Source organism: Orbicella franksi, chromosome 1 (genome assembly GCF_964199315.1).
Source record: "Orbicella franksi chromosome 1, jaOrbFran1.1, whole genome shotgun sequence".
NCBI lineage: Eukaryota > Metazoa > Cnidaria > Anthozoa > Scleractinia > Merulinidae > Orbicella > Orbicella franksi.
This window is the reverse complement of record NC_138145.1, coordinates 38,099,302-38,126,022: the sequence shown is the minus strand read 5'-3', so window position 1 is coordinate 38,126,022 and position 26,721 is coordinate 38,099,302. Positions and strand designations below refer to the sequence as shown.

Genomic DNA, 26,721 nt, shown 5'->3' with positions numbered 1-26,721 from the left:
ACAGCAAAACAGAGACTCGCGAAACAAATGCTTAACAAAGACCTTGCTATTTGTGTCTATTCTTGCTTTGCTGTGCCGGATCCTTTTAGTTATTTTGAACGGTTTAATTTTTGTGTATGATGTCCAAATACTGGGGGAAATTTTATGACCTGGTGAACGTTATAAATTACTCCAATTCTTTTGCGAATCCAGTTGTGTACGCATTAAGAATACCTGAGTTTAGAGAAGCCCTGGTTTTGTGCTGTTTAAGAAGACGAGCGGTACCAAACATGGTGAATGTGCATAGAAGAAGTAAGAAGACTCCGGCGACAGAGCTCAGAACTTTACGAACAGACAACAGTCTCCTACAGCTGAAGTTTAAACAGGAAGTTCTGGATACCAAAGCTTAGAATCTCTGAGTTGATAATGTAGATTATACGTTCTTGAATTGTAAAGCCACAGCTAAACTACAAGAAAATTTTAACTTGGTTCAGGACCATGTAACAGATAAACTACTATTTAACAAATTTCTAACCAGTTTAAGGCAATAATGCATGGCATGTTTGGTGCGCGATTTCTTAACCCATAATTATTCCGCTGAATAATTTTGCGGTTGGTCAAAATTACGTAGCTCTTATTAACCGCGCACGAGGTATGTATGGGAGAATCTTGACCGAGGTCGTGAGTACAGATCGAACGCAGTGAGGTCTGTACACACGACCGAGGTCAAGATTCTCCCATACAGGCTCACTAAGCTCGGTTAATAAGATGTTTATTATATGGCACAAACAAGGACAATTTGATTCGTTTAATGTAACTGGTTTGTGCTAACTGACATTTTGTTTGCGAACGGCGATGAGCTCAATCTAATTATGTCAAAGTCTCGTCGTCTTCTTTACTTTTTTTTTCTCATCAAGCTTTTTGGCACTTCCAAAAATAAATATTGTTAGAGAAAAATAGTCAATGATCTTATTTTAGTTCGCATCTTTCTCACTGCAAAACATTACCGGTCTAGATGGCGGTCTAGATTTTCCAATCTAGACCGCTCTTAATATTGATTTTAGCCAATCAAATTCGTGAATTTGGTAGTTCCCAGTCCTTGTGAGACAGAGCCATATAATAAATGTAAGTAAGAGAATTTGGGCTGGTGTCTCCGAACAAATCACAAACCTTGTGCTCTTCTGACATCGTCTTTCGGAAACTTATGTATGGCAATGCCTTCCGTGTAAGTGGTGTTTTTAAAGCTCACCAAACAGGGCCCTCCGTTAACACAAAACTTCCCATTCTCGCGCTTGCAAAACTTCCCGGCATTCTTTCGCTTGTTTCTCTCAGTTGCTGTGATGGCTGGAAGGTTTTACACACCTTATGACGTCACGGTCCTAATTTGCATATTTTGACCGCCCGCGGAATGTCGCACATTTTTGATTCGAATTAGCCGACTTCGAAACAGGAAAAAAAATTATTGCGCGCTTGTCCGAAGACCAAAATCAAAAATTACCAAGCAGAGAAACATAGACTTCAATATTTTAGGATAAAGAAAGTGGGGAAAAATTTCATTTCATTCAAAAATTATCAAATATAGTGAAATTTGATTTAGAAACAAAACTTTTTTGTATGCTATACTGAAAAGCTATCCTCCTTATGTATATTTTAATTGTATAATTTCTCAAGTAAGGAAAAGTTTACAGAGATCACGTAAGTTTTAACATACAACTTATTTTTAAACAAGAAAAACTAAAGAGATCACATAAGGTTGTAACTCTTAATTTATGAAAAAAGATCTTTATTTAAACGAAAGAATACTTGCAAGAGGAACAATGTTCCTCATACATGTTAAGATGAAAAATCTTATTTTAAAAACCATTTCTTATATATTTATATAACTTTATTTCTACTTGTAGTCAGCATATCACTTGTACATAGAATTAAAAGTATATTTTTAAACCTTATGCATGTCAGTTTCTTGTTTTGTTTTGTTTTGTTTTGTTTTGTTTTTCATGCCGCCACCTTACACATCAAAATCCTATTTCTTTAAATTTCCCGGGACATAAATTTCTTTACCTAGCCAGTTTGGATCAGTCAAAGGATTGTTTTTTAATATCTAACTCGCATTCAAAGAAACTTTCGTTTATTATCTGAGTGGATCATATCTTACTTAATGGTACTTCACCAGACCTACTCACCTACCTCTCACAACATTTTCGTACGCGCCATCATCATTCACCTGGCCTTCGACGAGTATCAAAAATAGAACGAACAATCCCACTTGTAATACCAACTGACTCCATCCATCATACACCGATTTCCACCTGGATATCAATTCCTCCGTCTCGCCACGTTAGAGCCTTTCTTCGAGTTTTTCTTCAAATTCTAGCATCGATCAAACCCTCCACACTCGCCTTTCTTCACTTCGTTCAACAATTCACTCGAAATGACTGCCGCTGACCACTATTACTATAGGGTCTTACATTACGTCATACAGATCACGCAATGATGCCGTGATCTTGTGAAAAACTTTTTACGCCTCGCAAACCACTTAGCGACTTGCGAAAAAAACATTTTTTTTTTCGTCAAAGTTTCGTTAGAATATTTGAAAGTAGTAAGATGAAGGAAACTACATTCCACACAAGGTATTTTTTGTTTATCCTTTTTTCCCACTAACAAGTTTTAAACTTCTTTCCTATTTATTTTTCGTAACACACATTCCCCCAAATTGTTATTTTGTTTTTTCGTCCCTTCTCCAGCTCCTTTTTATTATTCCATCGCTGATACAGCATACTTTTCTAAGATCCATTCTCTCATACGCCCAGTTTTATTATCATTTTTTCTTTTCATACATTTCTCTCATTATTCTTCCGTAATCTCCGTTGCATCAGCGTTTCTTTTCTACAAGGTTGTGCTTTGCCCCTGACGACCCACAACCGTTAGGAGCCTTGGTGCCGATGCATCCTTCTTTCCTTTGCCCGGCCGGATGGTTTCCATTTCTCTCCATCTCTATCAGTCTTGAACCTTTTGTCGATACTTCGTTTCCTCGACCTCTACTCCTCAATCCAACTCCTTTAATAAAAAATAATACAATTGGCTCATATTAATATGTATAAGAATTATATACCCCTATTCTTATTCCCCATTTTAAACCTCTAATGCAAAAAAGATTTTAATATTTTTATATTCCTACTCTACAATATTTACTTTTGAAACCGGTCCCAGATCCCCAAGACAGACAACCAACTCCTTCGCCACCCTCAACCCTTATCAATAACCTAACCATAAACCGGATTTTACCTTGTCCTCTTTTTCAATATATTCCCAGGCAAATATTATTACATTTACTATAGCTTACATTTAAAGGGACACAGTCAGCTGGAGCACATGCGCATTAGATGTTATTTCATAGCTAATTTGCATATCACAGAGACGCGATCCATACTGTTTTTAGCCAAATGTGATAAAAATAGCATCATAGAATGAGCAAAAGCACACTCAAAAACAGGCTATTCAGTAAACGATTGAAAATCAAGCAAAACACTGTGAAGATTAAAGCGGATGTACTTTGATTTCAGGTTGAGATGAACTTTTTTGAAAGTGAGAAAACTAGTGTCCAGGTAAGCGCGGTCCCAAAGCTGACTGTGTCCCTTTAAGAACGAAAATTGAAATGAAAAATAGTTCCCTTCTATTTATATGCCCAAGCAAATATCATCACATTTCCTGCAAACACCATTTAAGAACTAAAATATAAATGACATTGTTTCCTTTCTATCTCCACCCTTTTCCCTTCTAGAATATTTTCCCTTATAAACTATTTCCTGACCCCTAAACGAGGTAACCCGAACCCCAATATTTTTTTCCCACTCCAGATACCTCCTTTATTATTTTCCCACCCCCTTCGCACCATCCCACCCAACTTTCTAAGCTTGTACTATATAGTCCCAAGGAAAATTTTTGCTTTATCTCTTACAATTCCTCTAAATTTTAAAGTTATCCCAAGGGAATTTTCTACCCAACCCTTTGGCCCTGAACTAACCCCAAAGAGGATTTTCTCTTAGACCTTACCTGAAAATAACCCTAAGAAATCGATTTACCCTGCTCCCAACCCTTAACCTAACCCAAGATACATTTTTGTCCCAACTAAACGGAAAATTTTCCGACCAACCTTCAGACCTAAAACTAATCATAAGAAGATACCTGACATCAAGAAAATTTTTACCACGACCTTCAAGCAAAATTAACCCTTGGCTAGAGTTTTCTTACCCTGCCTGTTAATACCCTTTTACCTTTTGTACAGCTACAACAACTTAACCTCTCATGGAACTAGACCACATCCCAACTTAACAGTTTTTTAACAACCGCATATGGCAACAATCAAGACAACATATTACTAATGAACGCCTGCAACTTTTCCACTCACTTAATGGAGACGTCTTCTACCCCATCCTAACCTGGTCCACCCACATTCAGCAACTTTTCTGGAAGAAACCAACAAAAGACAATGACTCTTTCCAACTTATGTTATTTTTCATCGGCAATGGCTGTCCAACAGAATTAATAGCAAAATGGGTCCTGACCTCTCAACATTGGGCTTCACATTTCAAAGGAGAAAAGAGAACGAGGCAAATTGACTTCATTGTGCTAAACTTCACTTCTAAAGCCAACATCTGGTTCTATTTTGACATTCACCACGGTCAATGGCTATATCTGAATGGAGAAAAAAGAGATTCAATCAACCAATAATCGTTTATAAATTTGTATACATGGAACAGTCTTGTTTACTGCAATCTGCATCAGTCATATTAAATTTTGCACAGCACTGGTAACTATGCTTTTTCATTATGCTGATGGACAAGAACGATAATAATAACAACTAACTGACCAAATAAGCTGTCCCTCATACACGAAACTCACCCTCTCTAGCTATTTTGACATAATATACGCCCACTACCCAGACTATAATACCCTATTTTACATATTCACACCCTTCATACGCAAATAAAACAAACCTATATAGCTAACCCCGTTAAATAAAAATAACCATAACACAACAACCACCATAATTACCCCTTAAATTGCTGTTTTCCATGTAGAGAAAAATTCTCCTACCCTTACCCTCATAGAGATTTATTACCCCACCCCAAGGACTCATGCAAACCCCTAAAGTATTTCAACCAGACCCTTCATCAAACCTTCAGCATTTATTGTGCTATCTTTCACTCAATTTTTCTTAATTCTGCAAATGTTTTGTTTTCTATTAATTTATTTCCTATCATTATATTTTATTTATTTACTTACTTTATTTTATCTAATTTTAATTAATTAATATTTTTTTTGTTCTACCTTGTGGTTGACGTGGCTGCATTGCAGTTTGTTGGTCCCTCAACGTTAGTGCAAGATTTAGCAACTAACCTTTACATCTTATTTTTGAATAATTTCCGCCTACACCCCCCCTCCCCCTAACCCCACCAACACACTTAACTTCAGAAATTAAACCAACCCTTGCAAACCTTGAAGTACCTTTCCACGAAACCACCAAACGTCTTCCCCACCACCACTACCTAACTTCCCTTCCATATCAATAACTTAAACTTAAGGTACTGAACATTTTTACCCCCTTTCCTTACTATTTCATATGCTCATGGTTGCTTTGATTTAACATTTTTTTTCCTCTAACTATTTCATTTCTTCACCACAATTCAGCTGGAGTGTGCTGTGTTTCAGAGGTCGCTCCCTCGATTTTACCACTAACCTAAACGTTAATCTTTTGTCTATTTCATTTACATCCATAGGCATTCCCACCCTTGCATACATTTCTTTTTTCATTTTACCCACTGATCACGAGATTTTTCATCAGTGGAGTAGGAACCCACATTCTTGGGATTCCATATATCAACACCAAAGGAAGCCACGAAGGTTGCTAGTGAAACTACTGACTAATATACTTAATACAAAATGAAAGGATTCCTTTCCCAACATAACTCAGATTTTATTACCATGCCACATTACCTTATACTTAGTATAATATAAGGTCGTGTTCTACTGGGATCAACCGTTTCGACTGGAACCGGTGTAGTTTGGGTTGATACGTGTGACGTTTCTCAATAGATCACTTTCCTAACCATTTATGGTTGAAACGCGGTAACTCCTGGAAACAGTCCTCACGCGAGCTACAATCACGTGGTATAATCACGAAAATGCTTTTTGAACTGTTTCAACCTGGTTTGAAGCCGGTTCAAAAAGCCTTGAGCAACCAAACCAGTCAAAAACGGTTTTCCCCAAATAGAAGACGAAAAAACCCACCAACCAGAAACGGTTGAACCCAATAGAACACGACCTAAATGTATTGTATATATTTTGCGTTTTTTTTTTTTTCGCTTGGCTAGAGAGGCTAGGAGCGTGTTCCTAAGTCGCTAAAAGGACAATTACTAGCTCAAGAACAAGTTCATCACACTGTGTAACATTGAAATTTCTTTCCAAGTTTATCTTTAATGATTGGCGTATATTAAGGAAAAAGGTGACTACATGTCAATTGATGCCGTCAAACATTGTTAACTCCTTCGGCTTTGGGTATTAGCTGTTTCCTCGACACGTTTGAAAATTGAAGGCATCGCACGATACAGCACTTACACCTTGCTTTCACATAACAAACGTTCTCAAAGTTGTAATTAATTATTACTCGGGCGTCGGTAGGAAACCCCGAGTCATAAAATCCAAGCGTTTTGGTCGCCAAAAGGGAGTCATGGTCCCAGGCGTTCCATGCGTAGACCGTGGAAACTGGGGACGAGAAACGCGACATTGCTCGCTCTTCGTGACAGACTGCGGTGTTTTGCGAAGAACGTTTTAGCAAGAATCGCGCCTTATACGTTCATCTCACTTACAGAGATGTCGATCGTTTTCGGAAAGGGTCGGTCCACGAATTATATTGCTTGAAAGCCAGCCAGGTATGCAAAGTTCACGCTCGAAATATTTTAGCTATAGCGCTGTTAATTTTCACTTTCACTACAAAACTCGTAACCTCTATCGATCGATTGGTCAATGCTGCGAGGTCTCTTTTACACTCAACTTCCTGTTTAATGTTTTGGGAAATTAATTATACAGTTTTATTAAAGGGAACTATTTACACACGTTCGAGATAACCGTCAGTTCTTTACAAACTTTTCCGTAAAACCACCATGGAGTATATGAATAACAAGCTTACTCATTCACTGTTTTAGGGAAATAAAATGAAGCAAAACATCCCAACCATCATTTGAAAAAAAAAAACAGCAGATGTTTCTGTGTTGATCAACTTGTCAAATTTGAGGAACATGACATAAGCTTCGCGATGGATGACGCAACTTAGTCACGATTTATGGCAATCATTACAAAACTTTTCTGAAAAATTTTTCTTTCCCGTCTTTCAAACTAACACGGCCACTCTTTTGTTTTGTTTTATTTTTGGAACGAAAAAACAGAACAACCGATCTTAAGCGTTTTAAGCTTTTCATAATGACGTTTGTCGCAAAAAAAAAAACGATTAAAATGATGATAAAATGATGAAGTGGGGAAATAAGTAAGGCTTTTATTTCATGGGCGCAATTTGCAATCACGTAGAGAAAAGAACCCTGCCGTTGCTGATTCTTTGTTCCTGTCACGTTTATCTGGCTGCGTTACGATCTACGCTCATTATTAGCGACCGAAATAACACAATTCTAACAAGCGATTGATAATATCTGGAATAACTATCAAGCCCAACATTCACGAATTGAGGACCTATCTTGAAGTCCCTGTGTCGTTTTCTTTTCGCAGAAAGACCGTAGTGTCAACCTCATGTCCGTGTTGAAGCCGGTAAACATTGCAGTCATAACACGCTCGCAGACGCATTAAGTTGCACATGGGTGTCTATTAAGTCTTGACAAGTTGCGTCAGTGTAAAGTCAACTCAGACATGTCATGTGAAAGATTAGCCCACGATGATTGGTCTTAAAACGGTCAAAAAAACTACAAATTTGGTCATGATCTGTCACTCGCTCCTCTTTCTCATACATTGCGGTTTACAGAACTCCTATTTTTCCCATCAAGTAACGATACGTTATTATCGGCAAAGTTTAATCGACGTTTCAATCGTTCAGTGAAACTAAAATATGATGAGAACAGAAGCAGCTACGAATAGTTCAGAGAACGCCACTGGTTTATCAATAATTGTTCCTTCCAAGGCAGAAGGCATCGCATTGTGCGCCGCATTTATTTTGACATTTCTATTTATTGTTGTAGGAAACTTGCTCACCATTGTTCTGTTTGCAATAGACAAGAGCCTTCGTAAGAGAAGTTTGTTCCTAGTCATCAATATGGCGTTTGCTGACCTGATGCTAGGAACTTTGGTTCCACCCATGTTCGTTTACGTTGTCGGGTTTGAATATCAGTTTTGGTCTGCCGGATTGCCGATGTATTTTACAGCTTTGCGCCGAATCGTTTATACCTTTTTCTCGCAGGCCTCCTTAACTTCAGCAGCTTTCATATCTTGCGAGAGATTTTACGCCACTTATTGGCCACGCAAGTATCGAAGACTATCATTACGAGCATACCGCATTGTTATTTGTTTGATCTGGGTAGTTTCTCTGGTTTTTGGCGCCATCTTCCCTGCATTGAAGCTCTTTATTTCAAGCAAACACGCTATATATCCTTGCATGGTATACGCCCTGATTGTTATATTCATCATATGTGGTTGTAACATCGGCATTTGGAGAAAGTTTCAACACGGAGGGGTCGCAACACAGCAACCACGCAGAGCCTCGCAAAGCAAACGCTTAACAAAGACTTTGATGTTTGTATCTACTCTTGCTTTGTTGTCGTGGCTCCCTTTAATCATTTCGATCAATCTAAATTTAGTCTATCATGTCCAGATACCTAGCCTTTGGTATTACCCGGTGGTAGTTTTGAATATATCGAGCTCCTTTGTGAATCCAGTTTTGTACGCGTTAAGGATTCCTGAGTTCACAGAAGCCCTGGTTTTGTGCTGCTCTAAAAGGTCAGCGGCGCCGATCATTACAGCAACTAAAAGACACAGGAAAATAAGAATAGAGCCCGGTCAACTACAACTGGCGTTTGAACAGGAAGTGATGGATACCAAACTGTAGTGAAACGAGACAATAGAACGTCTAGGTTGATACTGCAGGTTTTACTTTCTAATATTTCATAACAAAACATTGTTAATCATTCATGCTAATATTAGATTCTACGGTAATCTATGCAATCTTAAAAATATTTTGTTTCGTCAGTGAACTCAACAACAGGTTGAATAAGTGAAACTTTGGATCTCAAATTTATTAGTACAGCATTAATGTACTCCCTATAAACACAGCACAAAAAACAAGAGGTAATAAATTATCTTCATGCAATATCTTGTTACGATAATAGCTGCGAATTAAAATAAACCTCAAAATTAACAAGGATCCCTTGGAAAAGTTTTGAGCTTGGCCAACGATTTTTAAATTCGCCTTGATACTAGGTGAACATAATTTTGTAGTTGATCAAAATATACAGTTAAGAAAGAGAATTAGCAGCACCTGTGGATACATTATGATAAATAAGCACGAACTATCAAAAGATGTGTGTCCGTTTCTACATCTGTAATAGGAACCGTATTCCTTGAAGAAGTGTACTGAGTTTTCTTTAAATATACATTTGTAGAGGTCTGAGTTGAAGTTTGGTGACTAATTTATGACCGTTGAAGCATGAAACTCCCAGAAGAAATTAAGTGAAAAGAGAACTTAATGTTTTTGTCCACACTCGTCACGTGCGGACTTTTAAACTGTGCTGGTCATCCCGCTTCCAAAACCATTTCACTTTTTACAAAATCTCATGCATCTTTCTAAGTTTTGTCCTTCGATTGAAAATAATGTACTTTTCTAACCATTTGCGGTTGAAGCGCGGTAACTCCTTGCAATAGTCCTCACGCGAGCTACAATCATGCTTTTTAAACTGTTTCCCCCAGGTTTGAGGCCGGTTAAAAAAACCTTGATCAAGCAAAGCAACAGAAAACAGTCTTCCCCCGATAGAACACGAAAAGACCCAACAGGCAGAAACGGTTGATTCCAATAGAACACGACCTAAATGTATTCTATATATTTTGTTTTGTTTTTTTTTTTTTCGCTTGGCTAGTGAGGCTAAGAGAGTGTTCCTAGGTCGCTAAAAGGACAATTACTAGTTCAAGAACAAGTTCAGCGCACTGTGTAACATTGAATTTTCATTCCAAGTCCATTTGTTTTACCGAAACTGAAATTTAAGACAAAAAGAGCGCCAATGGTTATTTGATGGTCATTATTCAAATTTGTGGGCCATAAAATGGACAACGAAAACAGATGCCGCATCTTTATCATTTCATTAACACTGGGCCGCTAACAATGTGCACTCAATTGCCAATCTAACTCCAAGTGGCATGCTAAAACCAACTTCAAATCTCTAAGTTTACTTTCCCCGTCGGAAAGACTTATAACCTTGACTTATAAACTCCAGTTAATAGAGAATTAAGCTGTAAGGTATAGTTCCTTAAAGGTAAATACTTTTTCAAATTCAAGATCAAACAAGGCATTGAGTAAATATGATCCTGTTCCTTATTCTTTTGTAAAGTTAAAACGGCAAACATTTCCTTTTTAAATTAAAATTTTTAATTACGTGCGCCGCCAGAGACTAAATATCGATGATTAGTTTGTGACAGATGGCAATTTTACGAACGCAGCAAAATTAAAAAGCTACAGTAGGTCTGGTGGATATATCTGCTGTTTTCGCTTTTAAATCGCTCTGCACATGTAAATCACTTTATACATATATTTTTGAAAAAGAAAAATGTCGAAGACTCCTAATGTCAGTGGATTGCTGAAGAACTCCGTGGGCCATAAAAAGTAAATATTGATGCAATATTGATGCAATATTCATATTCATTTATATTTATGACGTACCCCTAATGTCAATGGATTGCTGAAGAACTCTATAAACAATAAAAAGTCAAAATCCATGCAAACCGAGCAACTACATCTATTAAATTATCAATGTCTTACCCAACTGTTGATTGGGCTATTCTTCCTTCCCTTTTAACTCAAAGAATAATTGACTGATAAACTAAAATGAAATGAGACATTTAACAATCACGAAAATGCAGATGAAAATTCACAATATCCCCAGAATTTAAGTAAGAACCTGTCTCAAAATACAGTTCTGTGATATTTCCACGTAAATTTAAACAAATATACTAGCGTTTTTTACGGTAGCCGAGCACTAATTTGTTGATTATTCGGTTTTGGACCAAGCTCATTGTGAATTTTAAATTCTTGCAAAAGGATATGAAAGTCAGGATAATTTAGTACTCAGGAATGAGTTCTATTTTGATTGAGGACTTCCATTGCATTTTTTTTGCAAAAATTTATTTCATAGTCAGTTTTTAAAGCAAATAGTTTCTAGGCATTTGAAGAAATTTAAATTCAGTCTAGCAAGAACACTACATAATAGCTGCGGACTTTTGATTGGTTAACCTTTAATAACTCGCGTACATCAAGGAAAAAGTTGACAATATGCCACTTGCTGCCGTCAGACGTTGTTACGTAAACGGCCACGGTTTCGCGCATGAGCTGTTTCCTCGTCACGATGCAGCACTTATACCTTGCTTTCTATCAAAATTAACCTTCTCAAACTATTTTTATGGATAATTTTTTAAATTTTGAACATTTTAGCGTTTTAAATTTTGTTTAGAATTCTCGTGTAAACTTTCCAATGGATCTCCAATATGGTTGCAGTATCCTCATTATAATTTTGCATTGTACATATAGATCTGAATTGGAATTAGTGATCAACAGAGCTTCAAGCTGCACAAGCTATTGTTTTAATAAAGGATCGTTTCGCTTTCTCTCTTGTAACTAGTAGAGCAGACTTTCCTTGATTCTCCAAGTTTCCTCAGCATAAATTTCCTCGATCGATCCATCGATGCTTCGCGATCTTTTTAATTATAAGCTGCCTGTTTAATCTTTGAAATAACTAATTTTATAATTTTATGGCCACTAGCGTAAGCAACCCAAATTCAGAATAACAAAAACAGTTTACAAAGCTGCTGTCACCTAAAATTAGCTTTTCACTAAATTTCCTGGTTATCACAAGGATGATTAGTAAATTTTACAACGTGAAATGTCCATTCGTGTTGCCGCCTTAATTCGGTTTTTCTTTCAATCGCCTTGGGTCAAAAATTCCACTTAGCAGATTGTTATTTGCAGTGAGCACAAAATAACAAGGCGATAAAAATGTCAAAGATACGGACGAGTTCCACAAAATATATTAGCACGTTTAGCCAGGCAGGCTCAGTGACCTGTTAATAACTGTGGCTTCAAAAGTACAAATACAAGATATAAGCCACAATATAAGCTTTTCTTAAGAGGAATTCGTCCATCATTTCTAAGTTTATCTTTAATGATTGGCGTATATTAAAGAAAAAGGTGACTACATGTCAATTGATGCCCTCAAACATTGTTAACTCCTTCGGCTTTGGGTATTAGCTGTTTCCTCGACACGTTTGAAAATTAAAGGCATCCCACAACACAGTACTTACACCTTGCTTTCACATAACAAACGTTCTCAAAGTTGTAATTAGTTTTATTTTGTAATCTTTTTTTAATATTTTAGCGCTGTTAATTTTCACTTTCCCTACAAAACCCACACTTTTGTTCCGATTAAATTACCTTACAATTAGTTAAGTTAAAATTAACCTCTATCGATCGATCGGTCGTTGCTGCGAATTCTTTTTTACAATCAACTTCCTGTTTAATGTTTTGGGAAATTAATTATACAGTTTTATTGAAGGGAACTATTTACACACGTTTGAGATAACCGTCAGTTCTTTACAAACTTTTCGGTAAAACTACTATGGAGTATATGAATAACAAGCTTACTCATTCACTGTTTTAAGGAAATAAAAAGAAGCAAAACATCCCAACCATCATTTGAAACCTTTACTTAAAAGCAAGGGAAAAAAAAAAAAAAAAAAACAGATGCTTCTGTGTTGATCACTGACTCGTCAAATTTGAGGAATATGACATAAACTTCGCGATGGATGACGCAACTTAGTCACGATTTATGGCAGTCATTGCAAAACTTTTCTGAAAAATATTTTTCTTTCGCGTCTTTCAAACTAACACGGCCACTCTTTTGTTTTGTTTTATTTTTGGAACGAAAAAACAAAACAAGCGATCTTAAGCGTTTTAAGCTTTTCATAATGACGTTTGTCGCAAAAAAGTTATAATGATGAAGTGGGGAAATAAGTAAGGCTTTTATTTCATGGGCGCAATTTGAAGTCATGTACAGAAAAGCACCCTGCCGTTGCTGATTCTTTGTTCCTGTCACGTTTATCTGGCTGCGTTACAATCTACGTTCATTATTAGCGAGCGAAATAATACAATTCTAACAAGCGATCAGTAACATTTGGAATAACTATCGAGCCCAACATGCACGTATTGAGGACCTATCTTGAAGTCCCTGTGTCGTTTTCTTTTCGCAGAAAGGCCGAAGTGTCAACCTCAGGTCCGTGTTGAAGCCGGTAAACATTGCAGTCATAACACGCTCGTAGACGTATTAAGTTGCACATGGGTGTCTATAAAGTCTTGACAAGTTGCGTCAGTGTAAAGTCAACTGAGACATGTCATGTGAAAGATTAGTCCACGATGATTGGTCTTAAAGCGGTCCAAAAACTACAAATTTGGTCATGATCTGTCACTCGCTCCTCTTTCTCATATATTGCGGTTTACAGAACTCTTATTTTTCCCATCAAGTAACGATACGTTATTATCGGCAAAGTTTAATCGACATTTCAATTGTTCAGTGAAACCAAAATGTGATGAGAACAGAAGCAGCTAGCAATAGCTCAGAGAACGCGACTGCTTCATCAATGATTGTTCCTTCCATGGCAGAAGGCATCGCATTGTGCACCGCATTTATTTTGATATTTGTATTTATTGCTGTAGGAAACTTGCTCACCATTGTTCTGTTTGCAGTAAATAGGAGCTTTCGTAAGAGAAGTTTGTTTCTAGTCATCAATATGGCGTTTGCTGACCTGATGTTAGGAGTCCTGTCGCTACCTTTCTACATTTACATTGTTGGGAGCAGGTTTGAACTTTGGAAAGGTGGTTTGCCGAAGTCTTTGTCAATTTTCTACACGATCGTTGATATCTTTTTCTCGACGTTGTCGTTAATTTCTGCAGCTCTCATATCTGGTGAGAGATTTTATGCCATTTACAGGCCATTTAAGCACCGAACACTGTCGATGCGAAAATACCGTATTGTTATTTTTGCTGTGTGGGCAGTGACTCTCCTTATCGCCGCCCTCGTCAGTGCAACAAATTTCTTGTTTTCATTTAAACGTTCTATGTATTCTTGGATGCCATACGTCTTGACTATGACATTCATCATATGTGGCTGTAACATCGGCATTTGGAGAAAGTTTCGACGTGGAAATATCGCTCCACAACAGCAAAACAGAGACTCGCGAAACAAACGCTTAACAAAGACCTTGCTATTTGTGTCTATTCTTGCTTTACTGTCCTGGATCCCTTTAGTTATTTTCAACTGTTTAATCTATGTCTTTGATGTCCAAATACCGTGGAAATTTTATGACCTGGTGAACGTTATAAATTACTCCAATTCGTTTGCAAATCCAGTTGTGTACGTATTAAGAATACCTGAGTTTAAAAAAGCCCTGGTTTTGTGCTGTTTAAGAAAACCAGCGGCGCCAAACATGCTAAATATTAATAGAAGAAGTACCAAGATTCCGGGGACAGAACTCAGAACTTTACGAACAGACAACAGTCTCCCACAGCTGAAGTTTAATCAAGAAGTTCTGGATACCAAACTTTAGAAACTCTGAGTTGATGTTGTAGATTAGACGATCTTGAATTGTAAAAAGCGAAACATATGTTTCGTGATCAGGGAAGCATTCTACATAAATTTGTTTACACGCATATTTTGTCTCTTAAGGTAATTCCATTGAAATAGAACTCGCAATAAATTTTCTTTCAAACTTTACCTGTTGGCTGCTTATTTCAAGAGCATTTAAATTTTGAAGTAAAAAAGGAGGGTCCCGGTATTCGTGTAGGAGCAGGAAGACCTTCAATAAACCCCATAATTCCTGAAATTATCTCCTTTCAGAAACGTTTACATTTGAACCATCCACTTAACGCTTTTTGAGAGCAGAAAAAAAGGGAGAAAGTTAAGTGAGAAAAACATCAATGAATATACCCCAACAATTGAAAGGAGTAATTTGATGGCGTTTCAATATGTTCCAAGCACGCAGCGTTCTTGAGAGCACATATTATCTTTTCCAAACACTAGCTATGCTCTCAGTGCTCTCTTTTCAGTGATAGTTTAAAACTCTGCAATAGAAATTGGTCTATATTCACTGTCTAGAAAAAAGGTGATCCCTGCATTCAAACTGAAAAATCGTTTGGTTTAGCAATAGCCACCATTTTGTATATGTTGTGTATGTGTACGCGCTCGTGAGCGCCGCTAATTACGCAAAAATCGTGCGTAGTAGGGATGCGCAATGCGATTCTGAGGAATAACCTTAACTCCGTTTGTGCACCGCCTCTAACCACAACTAAACTACAAGAAATATTTAACCTGGTTCAGGACCATGTAACATGTAAACTTCTATTTAACAAATTTCCAACCAGTTTAAGGCAATAAGGCATGGCATGTTTATTATTCCACTGAATAATTTTAGGGTTGGTCAAAATTAGATGAGGAAGAGAATTTGGGCCAATGTCTTCGAAAAAATCAGAAACCTTGTGCCCTTTTACAGTTCACCAAAACAGGCCATTCGACAACATAAAACTTCCCATTCTTTCGCTTGCAATACTTCCCGGCATTCTTTCGCTTGTTTCTCTCAGCTGCTGTGATGGCTGGAAAGTTTTACACACCTTATGACGCCAACGGTCCTAATTTGCCTACTTTGACCGCGCGTGGAATGTCGCACACTTTTGATCGAATTACCTAACGTCGATGCAGGAAAAAAATTATTGCGCGCTTGTCCGAAGCCCAAAATCGAAAATTACCAAACAGAGAAATATAAACTTCAATATTTTAGGATGAAAAACGTGGGGAAAATTTCACTTCACAGGCACTTTAAGGACGTTCGCGCTAATTGTTTCTGCGCATCCTTACCACGCACGCAAATTCTCAAGCCACGTCATGCATCGAGTGCGCGCTGAGTAATATCAAAGTGCTCTGTGAGCAAACTCGTGAATTGAACAGATGAATTAAATTATTTTTTGGATTATCTGGTGAAGGGAATTTTGTGGTTGATTTTCACATTTAGAGTACAAGCAGTAGTTCAGTATTCGCTAATAAAGCACCAAACAAACAAAGTTACATTTGGATAAGATGCATGGCATTACAATTGACACGATCATACTATTACCTGACAATATGAAGAAAATCTATCGATTAGAAGTTTGAGTTTTTTGCAAAATGCACCATCGAATTTCGTTCTTTTTAGCTCTTCGTTTATCTGTGTGGCGGTTTCAAATGCCTATTGAAGGGTTAAGTTTTGTGAAAACGTTGGCAAAATTTGAAATTATTAACGCAACGGATTCACTTATACAAAATATTACTAGGATAGCTTTTCTTCGTTGATTCATGTTTGGATATTTTAAACATCTTTGGAGAAGCTACACCCGTTAGTTCGCGTAAGTTTTAGCTTTGAAGATTTTATTTTGTAACCACTGAATACTGTTTACGTTTTAATGCCCTAACGGTAATACAGACTTCATTTTCCTGAGTCATTTCACGAGTGTGGTTTTGGCGCCTAGTTGGGAGATTATCGGACACCCTGCCGCAATGAAATATAGTTTGCTCCGAATATGAATATTACACAAAATTCAAAACAACAATATTAACAAAACTTGCTCAATTTTTTACAAAGTTGCTTAGCAATACAACTTCCGGCTGGTTGGTCAGGGTTTACGAGTTTTTTCGTTTTGGATGGGGGCAGGTGGGCGTGGTATGTAATCGTGTGATCTTCATGCCGCAGATTCTAGGTAATTTACAGACCTTTATGAGGAAGTTTATAAACATTTATTTTTGTAATACTAGCAATCTGCGCAACGAGTAGGAAGCAACACAGTGAAGACATCCCATCAAAGGTATGTAGCGAGTGCAACCCGTTTTAAAAAAGAAAGAGTGAAAAATCACTTTTACCGTCACCTTTGTTAATAGCGTGACTTGACTTGACAAATGTAGTTGCTTTTACATTTTCATAGACTTGCCAAACAGGCTGACATGGAAACCATAGGCCTCCTCGTCACCTCGACCCGATTCCGTGAGCCTCCAACTCCTCAGAATATCTGCTCCACTCCATGCTGGACTCCGGGAACAGATGCCGCGTCTCCTCCAACACCCTTAGTTACAGATACCGTTCGTGTTTAAAACTCAGCTATGGACACGATTGCAAATCTCACTGCACAAGAAACAAAACGGGAGCCTCTTATCTCCCATTTGAAAACCCCCTTGAACAACTTGAGCAAAGCAGAACAGTTGAGTGTTGTACAAAAGGCTAGTGAAGACTGTTTGCTAGTGTGCAGTGCAATAGCACTTGGAGGTGCATAGTGGCGACGAGCTCTTCAATTCCATGGCTCAGTCTACACAAAGAAAGAGTTTGACGGTTCGCCACCTGGTGATCTAGTGGTACTTATGACTGCGTACAAGAACGCTAAGACTAAGAATTTAAAGAGACAGATACTAAGCCTTTACGCATATAGATATCCCATGAGCATGCATGCTGCAAAAAATTCACCAACCATACGGAAAACTATCCACATGGGAAATAAAGCAAGCACGCTCTCATGCTAATCTAAGCGGCCCTGGTACAACCCCTGAAGTTACTACCAAGCCCCGCGTACGTCTTGACATGAGTAAGGTCGATCACTTTGTGGAATTTATAAATAGACTGTACTTCTATCAAGACGTTTCTTATGGTAGTAAAATACTAATCCTCGAAAGTGGCGACACAATAGAGATGCCTAATGTTGTGAGGACAGTGACCAGATCTACAATGATTGAAGAATACTTGGAGTATTGTAAAGAACAATGTCACGAACCACTGAGTAGGTCAACTTTGTTCAAAATCCTGGAGGTTCGAGACGCATCTCAGCGTAAGTCGCTCCAGGGCTTGCACAATACCTCAGCTGATGACGCGGCGGGATTTCAGACTCTTGAAACACTGGTTGAAACTCTTGAGAAAGGAGGAATGGAGAAACAGTGGTGTCTTCATGTTCATAGAAAGCTCAGAGATGCAAAACGCTATCTCAAGACTGACTTCCGCATACATTGCCAGCCATGTGCTTCTACTTGCGCTGACCACTGTCGACATTTTGCGCCCAATGATCCTGTCGAAGCCGATTTCCGGCAACCCTGCTCTCATGAGCACGTATTCAGTTGCGATGACTGCCAAGGGATGAAGAATGTACTTCAAGAAGTCAGACTGGGGATCGAAGGGTCATCCTGGACACCTTACAGTTCAGAACAACGAGAGGATCTGCTATATGATTTTGACCGCGCAAAGTCAGACATCTTGCTGTGGAAAGCCCACGTTATTCGTTCGATAAACCAGGCAGAGGAAAAACAAGATGCACTTAGATCATGATCAGCCGACGACACGTCAGCTATCCTAATAATGGACGGGGCCATGAAATTTCTTCAAATTAGATATCGTGAGAAGCAGTCCGATTGGTATGGGAAACGAGGCCTTAACTGGCACATATCAACGGTAATAACTAAGAATGCTAGCAATGGGAAGGTTGAGCTGAAATCATATGCGCATATCTTTGATTCGTGCCAGCAGGACTGGTATGCAGTCTGCTCGATCAATCATTGAAAACAGACTGGAGGTTGTAAAAAAAGGATCACCCCCAGATTATCCGAGGGAGTCTTAGGAGTGACGAAGCAGGCTGTTACCACAACAACTTCCTCTTGGTGGCCGTAAGAGATGCTGGGAAACGAGTTGGTCTTACTGTCACGCAGTATGACTTCCGAGCCACAATACGGAAAGGATGTGTGTGATAGAATCCTTTGTCCGATGAAATCAATATCCAGTTTAGTTAAAATTGGTATCTACAGGCAAATCGGAGTAATTGGTCTCGCAAAGTCCAAAAAAAATCATTAGTCAGAAATATTTCCCGCCAAATTTTTAGCGCAGAATATTACCTTTTAGTATATTCTCAGCTCCGACTATTGCATTTCTAGCTCTCTGATTGGCTCAAAAACTCCGACTATGAGCCATTAGTCGGAGTTTTACCTTATATGGAAAACAGTGCGCCAAGTTTAAAAATTTTCCGCTCTGTAAAATTGTTGAAATAAAAATCGGCGGCAAAAACCCGATTAAGAATATACTAAAACAATTATTCCATTCGACCTTGTTGGATATGAAGTGATCATAACCAACTCGCGCTACGCGCTCGTTGGTTATTTATCACTTCATATCCAACGCGGTTTCATGGAATAATTGTTAAATACCCACTTTCTGCGATTGTTATCCATGATTTACCAAAATATAAAAAATGGAATTTTCGCGGGAAAATTTAGCCTAAGTAATGGTAAGGATTTGGCAAGTTTGAAATGTGTACATAGGTTAATAACGATGTCAGAGCTTAAAAACTCTATTCTGCAGTCCAGCTAACTATTTTTTGCCTGTAGATACCAATTTTTAACTAAACTGTATATTGAGAACAGTGCAAAAGACCATCACAAAAATGTCTTTCTATGGAAATAAACTGCTGCACTTTTGAAAAACGACTCGCTGAAAATGGCTAAAATTTGGGTCACACTCATTAACGATTCGGCGGCGATATTTGGAACCTCGTGAAAAACCGTAGAATTAATGCGAAAGACCGCTAATATTTCTCAATCAACTAATAAGGAAACAAATATCGTCTCATGAAAATAAGAGTTTCTGGAATTTGTAGGAAGTACCTTTTAGGCTCATCTAAAGTTGTCCGAAATTTCGATCATTTTAGACCGCTTGAGGACCAAAATCGCGATGTAGCGATATCTCGAAGAAAAACGAATGCCTACCTCGGAAAATGTCATGGTTGTTAATCTTTTCGGATAGCTTTTATGCTGTGAAAAGATGAATGTAAACGGCCGACCTCGATCTTTTGGTACTGCCCCGTTTTCTCCGACAATGACACTTAAGAATTTATATGGGGAACTTAAGAACAATAATAGGTTCGAAATTGTGGCAGGCAAGCTTTCACGTCTGAAATTAGCTATGTTGATCAAACTCCTGTAGTTCCAAAACGTTAGTGCCCAAAGTTTTTTTTCCAGTTCTCGGTACACTAGCCCTAGTACTAGACATGGATATTGGTCAGGACTCCAGGTCACGTTATACTTTTGAGAAACACTCCTTCAACCAGCAACATGCCCGCTAAAATTTTGCGAAGGCCTTCTGTGGGGCATTTTCAAAAAATCATAATTAATTTTTCTTCTGCCCGATTTTAAATATTTTACCGTTAATCGAAAGAAAAAACATAAATAAAATCATATGTAAGTTTTATTGTATTTCAGTAAAAGCGTAATTTTTCAGCTCCTTCCGCGCAACGCCTAAATTTGACTCGAAACAGAACGGTTTTACGGTTTTGGACCGTACTCGGAAATCGTCGCCAGAAATATTGAAAAATAGCACTTAAAGCCAAATTATTGTTATTTTTGTTTATCATATGGACTAACTGTTTCACACAGAAAATTCGCAATAATTCTCTTTTCGGCCGAAAATCGAGTGGTCGGTTCTTACACAGACAGCCTCTTAAGCTGTAAGGTATGGTTGTCCAAGAAGATAAATACCTCTTGGAAATTCAATATCAAACGGGACATTGAGTAAATATGATTCTGTTCCTTATTCTTTTTTAAAGTTCGAAAGGCAAACATCTCCCTTTCAAATTGATATTTTTAATTTCGTGCGCCGTCAGAGATTAAATATCGATGATTAGCTTGTCGCAGATGGCAATTTTCGAACAAAGTAAAATTAAAAAGCTACGGTAGGTCTGGTGGATATATCTCCTGATTTCACCTATAAATCTCTCTACACATGTAAATCACTTTATACATGTATTTTTAAAACAGAAAAACGTCGAAGACCCCTAATGTCAATGGATTACTGAAGAACTCCATGAACTATAAAAAGTAAGTATCCACACAAACCAAGCAACTACATGTATTAAATTATCAATGACTTACCCAGCTGTTTATTAGGCTATTCTGCCTTCCTTTTAACTCAAAGAATAATTGGCTAATAAAATAAAATAGAATGAGACTTACAAATCCGCGGAAGTGCAGATGAAAATTCACAATATCCCCAGAATTTAAGTAAGAACCTGTCTCAAAATGCAGTTCTGTGACGTTTCCATGTAAATTTAAACAAATATACTACCGTTTTTCACGGTAGCCGAGCACTAATTCTTTTAATGTTAAGTTGCGTACCAAACTCATTAGGAATTTTAAATAATCAGAAATCCTCAGAAATGAGGGCTATTTTGATTGAGGACCTCCATTGCATTTTTTTGCAAAAATTTATATATTTCATAGTGGGTTTTTTAAGCCAATAGTTTCTAACCATTTGAAGAAATTCAAATTCAGTCTAACAAGAACAGTTCATAAAAGCTGTGGACTTTTGATTGGTTAACCATTAATAATTGGCGTACATCAAGGAAAAAGTTGACAGTGTGCCACTTGGTGCCGTCAAACGTTGTTAGGTAAACGCCCACGGTTTTGCGCATGAGCTGTTTCCTCGTCACGATACAGCACTTACACTTTCTGTCAAAATTAGCCTTCTCAAACTATTTTTTACAATCAACTTCCTGCTTAATGCTTGGGGAAATTAATTGTGCAGTTTTATTAAAGTGAACTATTTACACACCTTTGAGATAACCGTCAGGTCTTTACAAACTTTTCCGTAAAACCACCATGGAGTATATGAACAACAAGCATACTCATTCACTGTTTTAAGGAAATAAATTGAAGCAAAACATACTAATCATCATTTGAAACCTTTACTTAAAAATCAAGAGGAAAAAAAAAACATAACAGATGCTTCTGTGTTGATCAACCCGTCAAATCTGAGGAACATGATGCAAGCTTCTTGATGGATGACGCATCTTAGTCACGAATTATGGCAATATAATCATTCTAAAAGTTTTCTTTAAAATATGTCTTGACAGGTTGCGTCAGTTTTAAGTCAACTGAGACATGTCATGTGAAAGATAAGTCCACGATGATTGGTCAAAAAACTACAAATTTGGTGATGATCTGTCACTCGCTCCTCATTCTCATATATTGCGGTTTACAGACCTCCTATTTTTCCCATCAAGTAACGATACGTTATTATCGGCAAAGTTTAATCGACGTTTCAATCGTTCAATGAAACTGAAATATGATGAGAACAGAAGCAGCTGCAAATAGCTCAGAGAACGCGACTGGTTCATCAAGAATTGTTCCTTCCAAGGCAGAAGGCATCGCATTGTGCGCCGCATTTATTTTGATATTTGTATTCATTGTTGTAGGAAACTTGCTCACCATTGTTCTGTTTGCAGTAGACAGGAGACTTCGTAAGAGAAGTTTGTTTCTAGTCATCAATATGGCGTTTGCTGACCTGATGTTAGGAACTGTGTCCCTACCGCTCTACATTTACATCGTTGATTACAGTTTTGAACTTTGGAAAGGTGGTTGGTCGATGTCTTTGCCAATTTTCTACGCAATCGTTGATACCTTTTTGTCGCAGGCGTCGTTAATTTCTGCAGCTTTCATATCTGGTGAGAGATTTTACGCCATTTACTAGTCGTTTAAGCACCGAACACTGTCAATGCGAGCATACCGTATTATTATTTTTACTGTGTGGGCACTGACTGTCGTCGTCACCGCCCTCTTGTTTTCATTAAAACGTTCTATGTATTATTGGATGCCATACGTCATGATTATAACATTCATCATATGTGGCAGTAACATCGGCATTTGGAAAAAGTTTCGAGGCGGAAATATCGCTTCACAACAGCAAAACAGAGACTCGCGAAACAAACGCTTAACAAAGACCTTGCTATTTGTGTCTATTCTTGCTTTGCTGTGCTGGATCCCTTTAGTTATTTTGAACGGTTTAATTTCTGTGTATGATGTCCAAATACCGTGGAAGTTTTATGACCTGGTGGACGTTATAAATTACTCCAGTTCGTTTGCAAATCCAGTTGTGTACGCATTAAGAATACCTGAGTTTAGAGAAGGCCTGGTTTTGTGCTGGTTAGGAAGACCAGCGGCTGCCCCAAACATGGTAAATATTAATAGAAGAAGTAACAAGACTCCGGCGACAGAGCTCAGAACTTTACGAACAGACAACAGTCTCCTACAGCTGAAGTTTAAACAGGAAGTTCTGGATACCAAAGTTTAGAAATTCTGAATTGATGATGTAGATTATACGCTCTTGAATTGTAAAGCCACAACTAAACTATAAGAAAATTTGAACTTGGTTCAGGACCATGTAACATATAAACCACTATTTAACAAATTTCCAACCAGTTTAAGACAGTAATACATGGAATGTTTAGTGTGCGATTTCTTAACCATAATTATTCCGCTGAATAATTTTGCAGTTGGTCAAAATTACGTAGCTCTTATTAACCGCGCACGAGGTATGTATGGGAGAATCTTGACCTGAGATCGTGAGTACAGATCGAACGCAGTGAGGTCTGTACACACGACCGAGGTCAAGATTCTCCCATACAGGCTCACTAATTTCGGTTACTAAGATGTTTATTATATGACACAAGCAAGGACAATTTGATTCGTTTAATGTAACTGGTTTGTACTAACTGACATTTTGTTTGCCAACGGCGATGAGCTCAATCTAATTCTGCCAAAGTCTGCTCGTCTTCTTTCCGTTTTTTTTTTTTCCCCATCAGGCTTTTTGGCACTTTCAGAAATAAATATTGTCAGATGACGTATCAAGAAATGGTCTATTGCTCCGGCTCAACATCAGACGTTAAGCAAAAATGAATAGCCTTTTGTTCTTGGTAACCCTGAGGGACTTCGTCCGAAGCCAAACCAAAATCGTCGCCGTTGTTCGGAAAACTTTCGGCAGAACAATTAAGCTGCACTTGGGGGTGGGCAGCGTAATTTTTTCTCTCGTAAAGTCAATTCTCACCGGTGTACCCCAAGGCAAATTGACCGCCGCTGTGCGCATCGAGGTGATCACAATTCAAAAACTAATTATCCACATGTGTCGCATTCGGACCACGTCTCTCTAAATACAACCCCCAGTTTAAATCCCTTTTTATTCTAATTCCGACTCGTTTTAATTGCTGGTTTTCAGTATCACGCAATTCAAAATAGATCACAATATAAATCAAAACCGGTCAATAGATAAAGTCCAGAATCTGGAAAATGAAAGAAGGTAAATATGCAAAGACTTTCGCCAAAATTCTGGTCACAGCAACTTTTTCTCATGCGAGATATGCGGAGAAATTTTTTACCCAAATTTATAGAGATTTGTATGGAGACGCCATGCTGGTGCCCATCCGTATGGGCACCAACATGGCGGCCGGAAACTAACAGAAACATCTGTCACTGAGTTTTGCTACAAAAGCGTAAATTTATCCCTCGAGGAACTCTAAAACATTAAAATAATACTTTTTCTATAACATGAACTGTTCAGATAGCCAAGTTCCCCGAAATAAGTCACTCTTTTAACCATCATGACAGCTCTCTAGGCCGTCATGTAAATACCGCGTCACGCAAAAGCTTAGAAATTCAAGCGTAGTTTATCACAAGACCAAGAACCCATTCGGGGCGAAAATTTGTATGAATATTAATTTTAAGCTGCTCTTATACATCATTTAAGTAAAAATCTCAGGAAGATCAATAGTTTTGTAGTTCGAATTTAAGTGACGTCATGTGAAAACCAGCTATAGGTATGCTGCTGAAAGCATTCTTTGTCTGTCATTCGTGCGGCGTTACAACTTTTCTGCTTTTTATTAAGTCGACCGCGCGGTGGTTAGAGTGAAGAATGCGTGACTGAAGTTCTGTTTTTGCGCGTATAAATCTTTCTCTGAAACCTGGCAATCGTCATGGAAGTTATTCGTTTTCAATTTTTTGAGTGTTCGCGGAGCGTCCAGATTTTGACTCAACTGTTTTCAGTCGAGCGCGCGGCACTTTATAAACGAGGTGTGACTTTTTAGTTGTGAAAGAGCGCCGTTGTTTTCAATCAAGCTCGCAGCAAACGAAGGTGTGATCTTTTCTGTAGAACAACTATCAGTCTGGAAATGAAATAAGGTATCGAAGAGTTTTAACTTTTTAGCAGAGCACACACATTTTAGTAAACAATTTTAGTAAACAAATCTAGAACGGTGGAGTCGTGATTCACAAAAAATACGTTGAGAGTAAAGCGGAAATTATTAAAGAGCGGAGAAACGCTACCCAAAACATCGCGTCCGTAATTTTAATTATTTGTTCCCTGATTTCTTTCCGCTGGAAATCGCTGCGGACATCAATCGGTCGGCGAGGAAAGATGCGCGACATTCGAAGCGCTGTTAAGAGCTATTAATCTGTGGCCGAATGCTCGACTGAAAGCAGTCTCTCCTCCTGGTTTTCAATCCGTGGATCGAACGCGGAAACAGCGGGAGCGCGAAGCGAGCAGCTTTGCCGCTCGATTATCGCGCTCGCCATTTTCGCGTTCATCCTACACTGATCTTATGGGTTTTAGAGCGAAAGAGAGCCTGTTCGCAATCTAGCCAAATGCGAACTTCACTTTCACTCCCACGCGTGGTGAGTTTATCAGGTTAGAGCAATTTTAAAGCAAAAAGATGCCTTACTTGTCAGCAGCTTTTACTTTCACTTTTAAATACATGTGTACAACAGTCACCCTACCAGCCACCCCACCGCAACTATATGCACCGACAGGATTATACCAATACCATCTCCCCTCGGGAGAATTTGTCTTCCATTCAGTCTTTCCGATCGTTTAAATTTCGCGCTCGTATGGTAATCGGAAGTTTCAAAAACTCCCGCGGGCATTTAGAAGCTTATACCGCCATTGTTCAAAATGACCATATAAGACCAATTTTAGGTCTTATAACAATGCCTATTGTTATCAATGTTGAGCCGGTTTTCTTGATACGTGAAAATAGTCAATGATTTTGTTTTAGTTTGCATCTATTTCACCGCAAAACATTACCGGTCTAGATGCCGGTTTAGATAGGAAAATCTACAATCATGGACAAAAGCAATTGAGATACTCCCCGAAAAAGACCTGTTTCGTCGAAGGGGTGAGTTTTTCACTCTCCAATTTTCACATTTCGACCCCCTCTCCCCTTTTCAATGTTGTAACCACGTGACAGTGTCTACAGCGCGTATTTCAACATTGAAAAGGGGGAGAGAGGGGTTTGGCTATCGACAAAAAAGATGTTTTTGAAATTATGGAAGGACGCCGATAGAAAGCGTTTGTTTTGCTCAACTGTGTCAACACTTTTGTCCATGATTGTAGACCGCTTTCAATATCAATTTCAGCCGATCCAATTCGTGAATTTGGTAGTTCCCAGTCCTTGTGAGACAGAGCCATATAATAAATGTAAGTAAGAGAATTTGGGCTGGTGTCTCCAAACAAATCACAAACCTCGTGCTCTTCTGACATCGTCTTTCGAAAACTTATGTATGGCAATGCCTTCCATGCAAGTGGTGTTTTTACAGCTCACCAAACAGGGCCCTCCGT

General features: G+C 38.2%; 2 protein-coding genes across 2 annotated transcripts in view; one reads left to right on the top strand and one right to left on the bottom strand.

The window, feature by feature from the left end:
* LOC145498797 (uncharacterized) overlaps positions 1 to 26,721 on the bottom strand; it is a 309,169-nt gene that overhangs the window by 120,947 nt on the left and 161,501 nt on the right. Inside the window, exon 7 of the mRNA XM_081478745.1 lies at positions 15,913 to 15,925. Coding sequence (XP_081334871.1) covers positions 15,913 to 15,925 — 13 coding nt within the window. The remainder of the gene's footprint in view (positions 1 to 15,912; positions 15,926 to 26,721) is intronic.
* On the top strand, positions 13,822 to 14,838 carry LOC145464356 (adenosine receptor A3-like). Its single transcript, XM_081448217.1, has one exon. It carries the CDS (start codon positions 13,822 to 13,824, stop codon positions 14,836 to 14,838), a length of 1,017 nt encoding a protein of 338 aa, XP_081304343.1.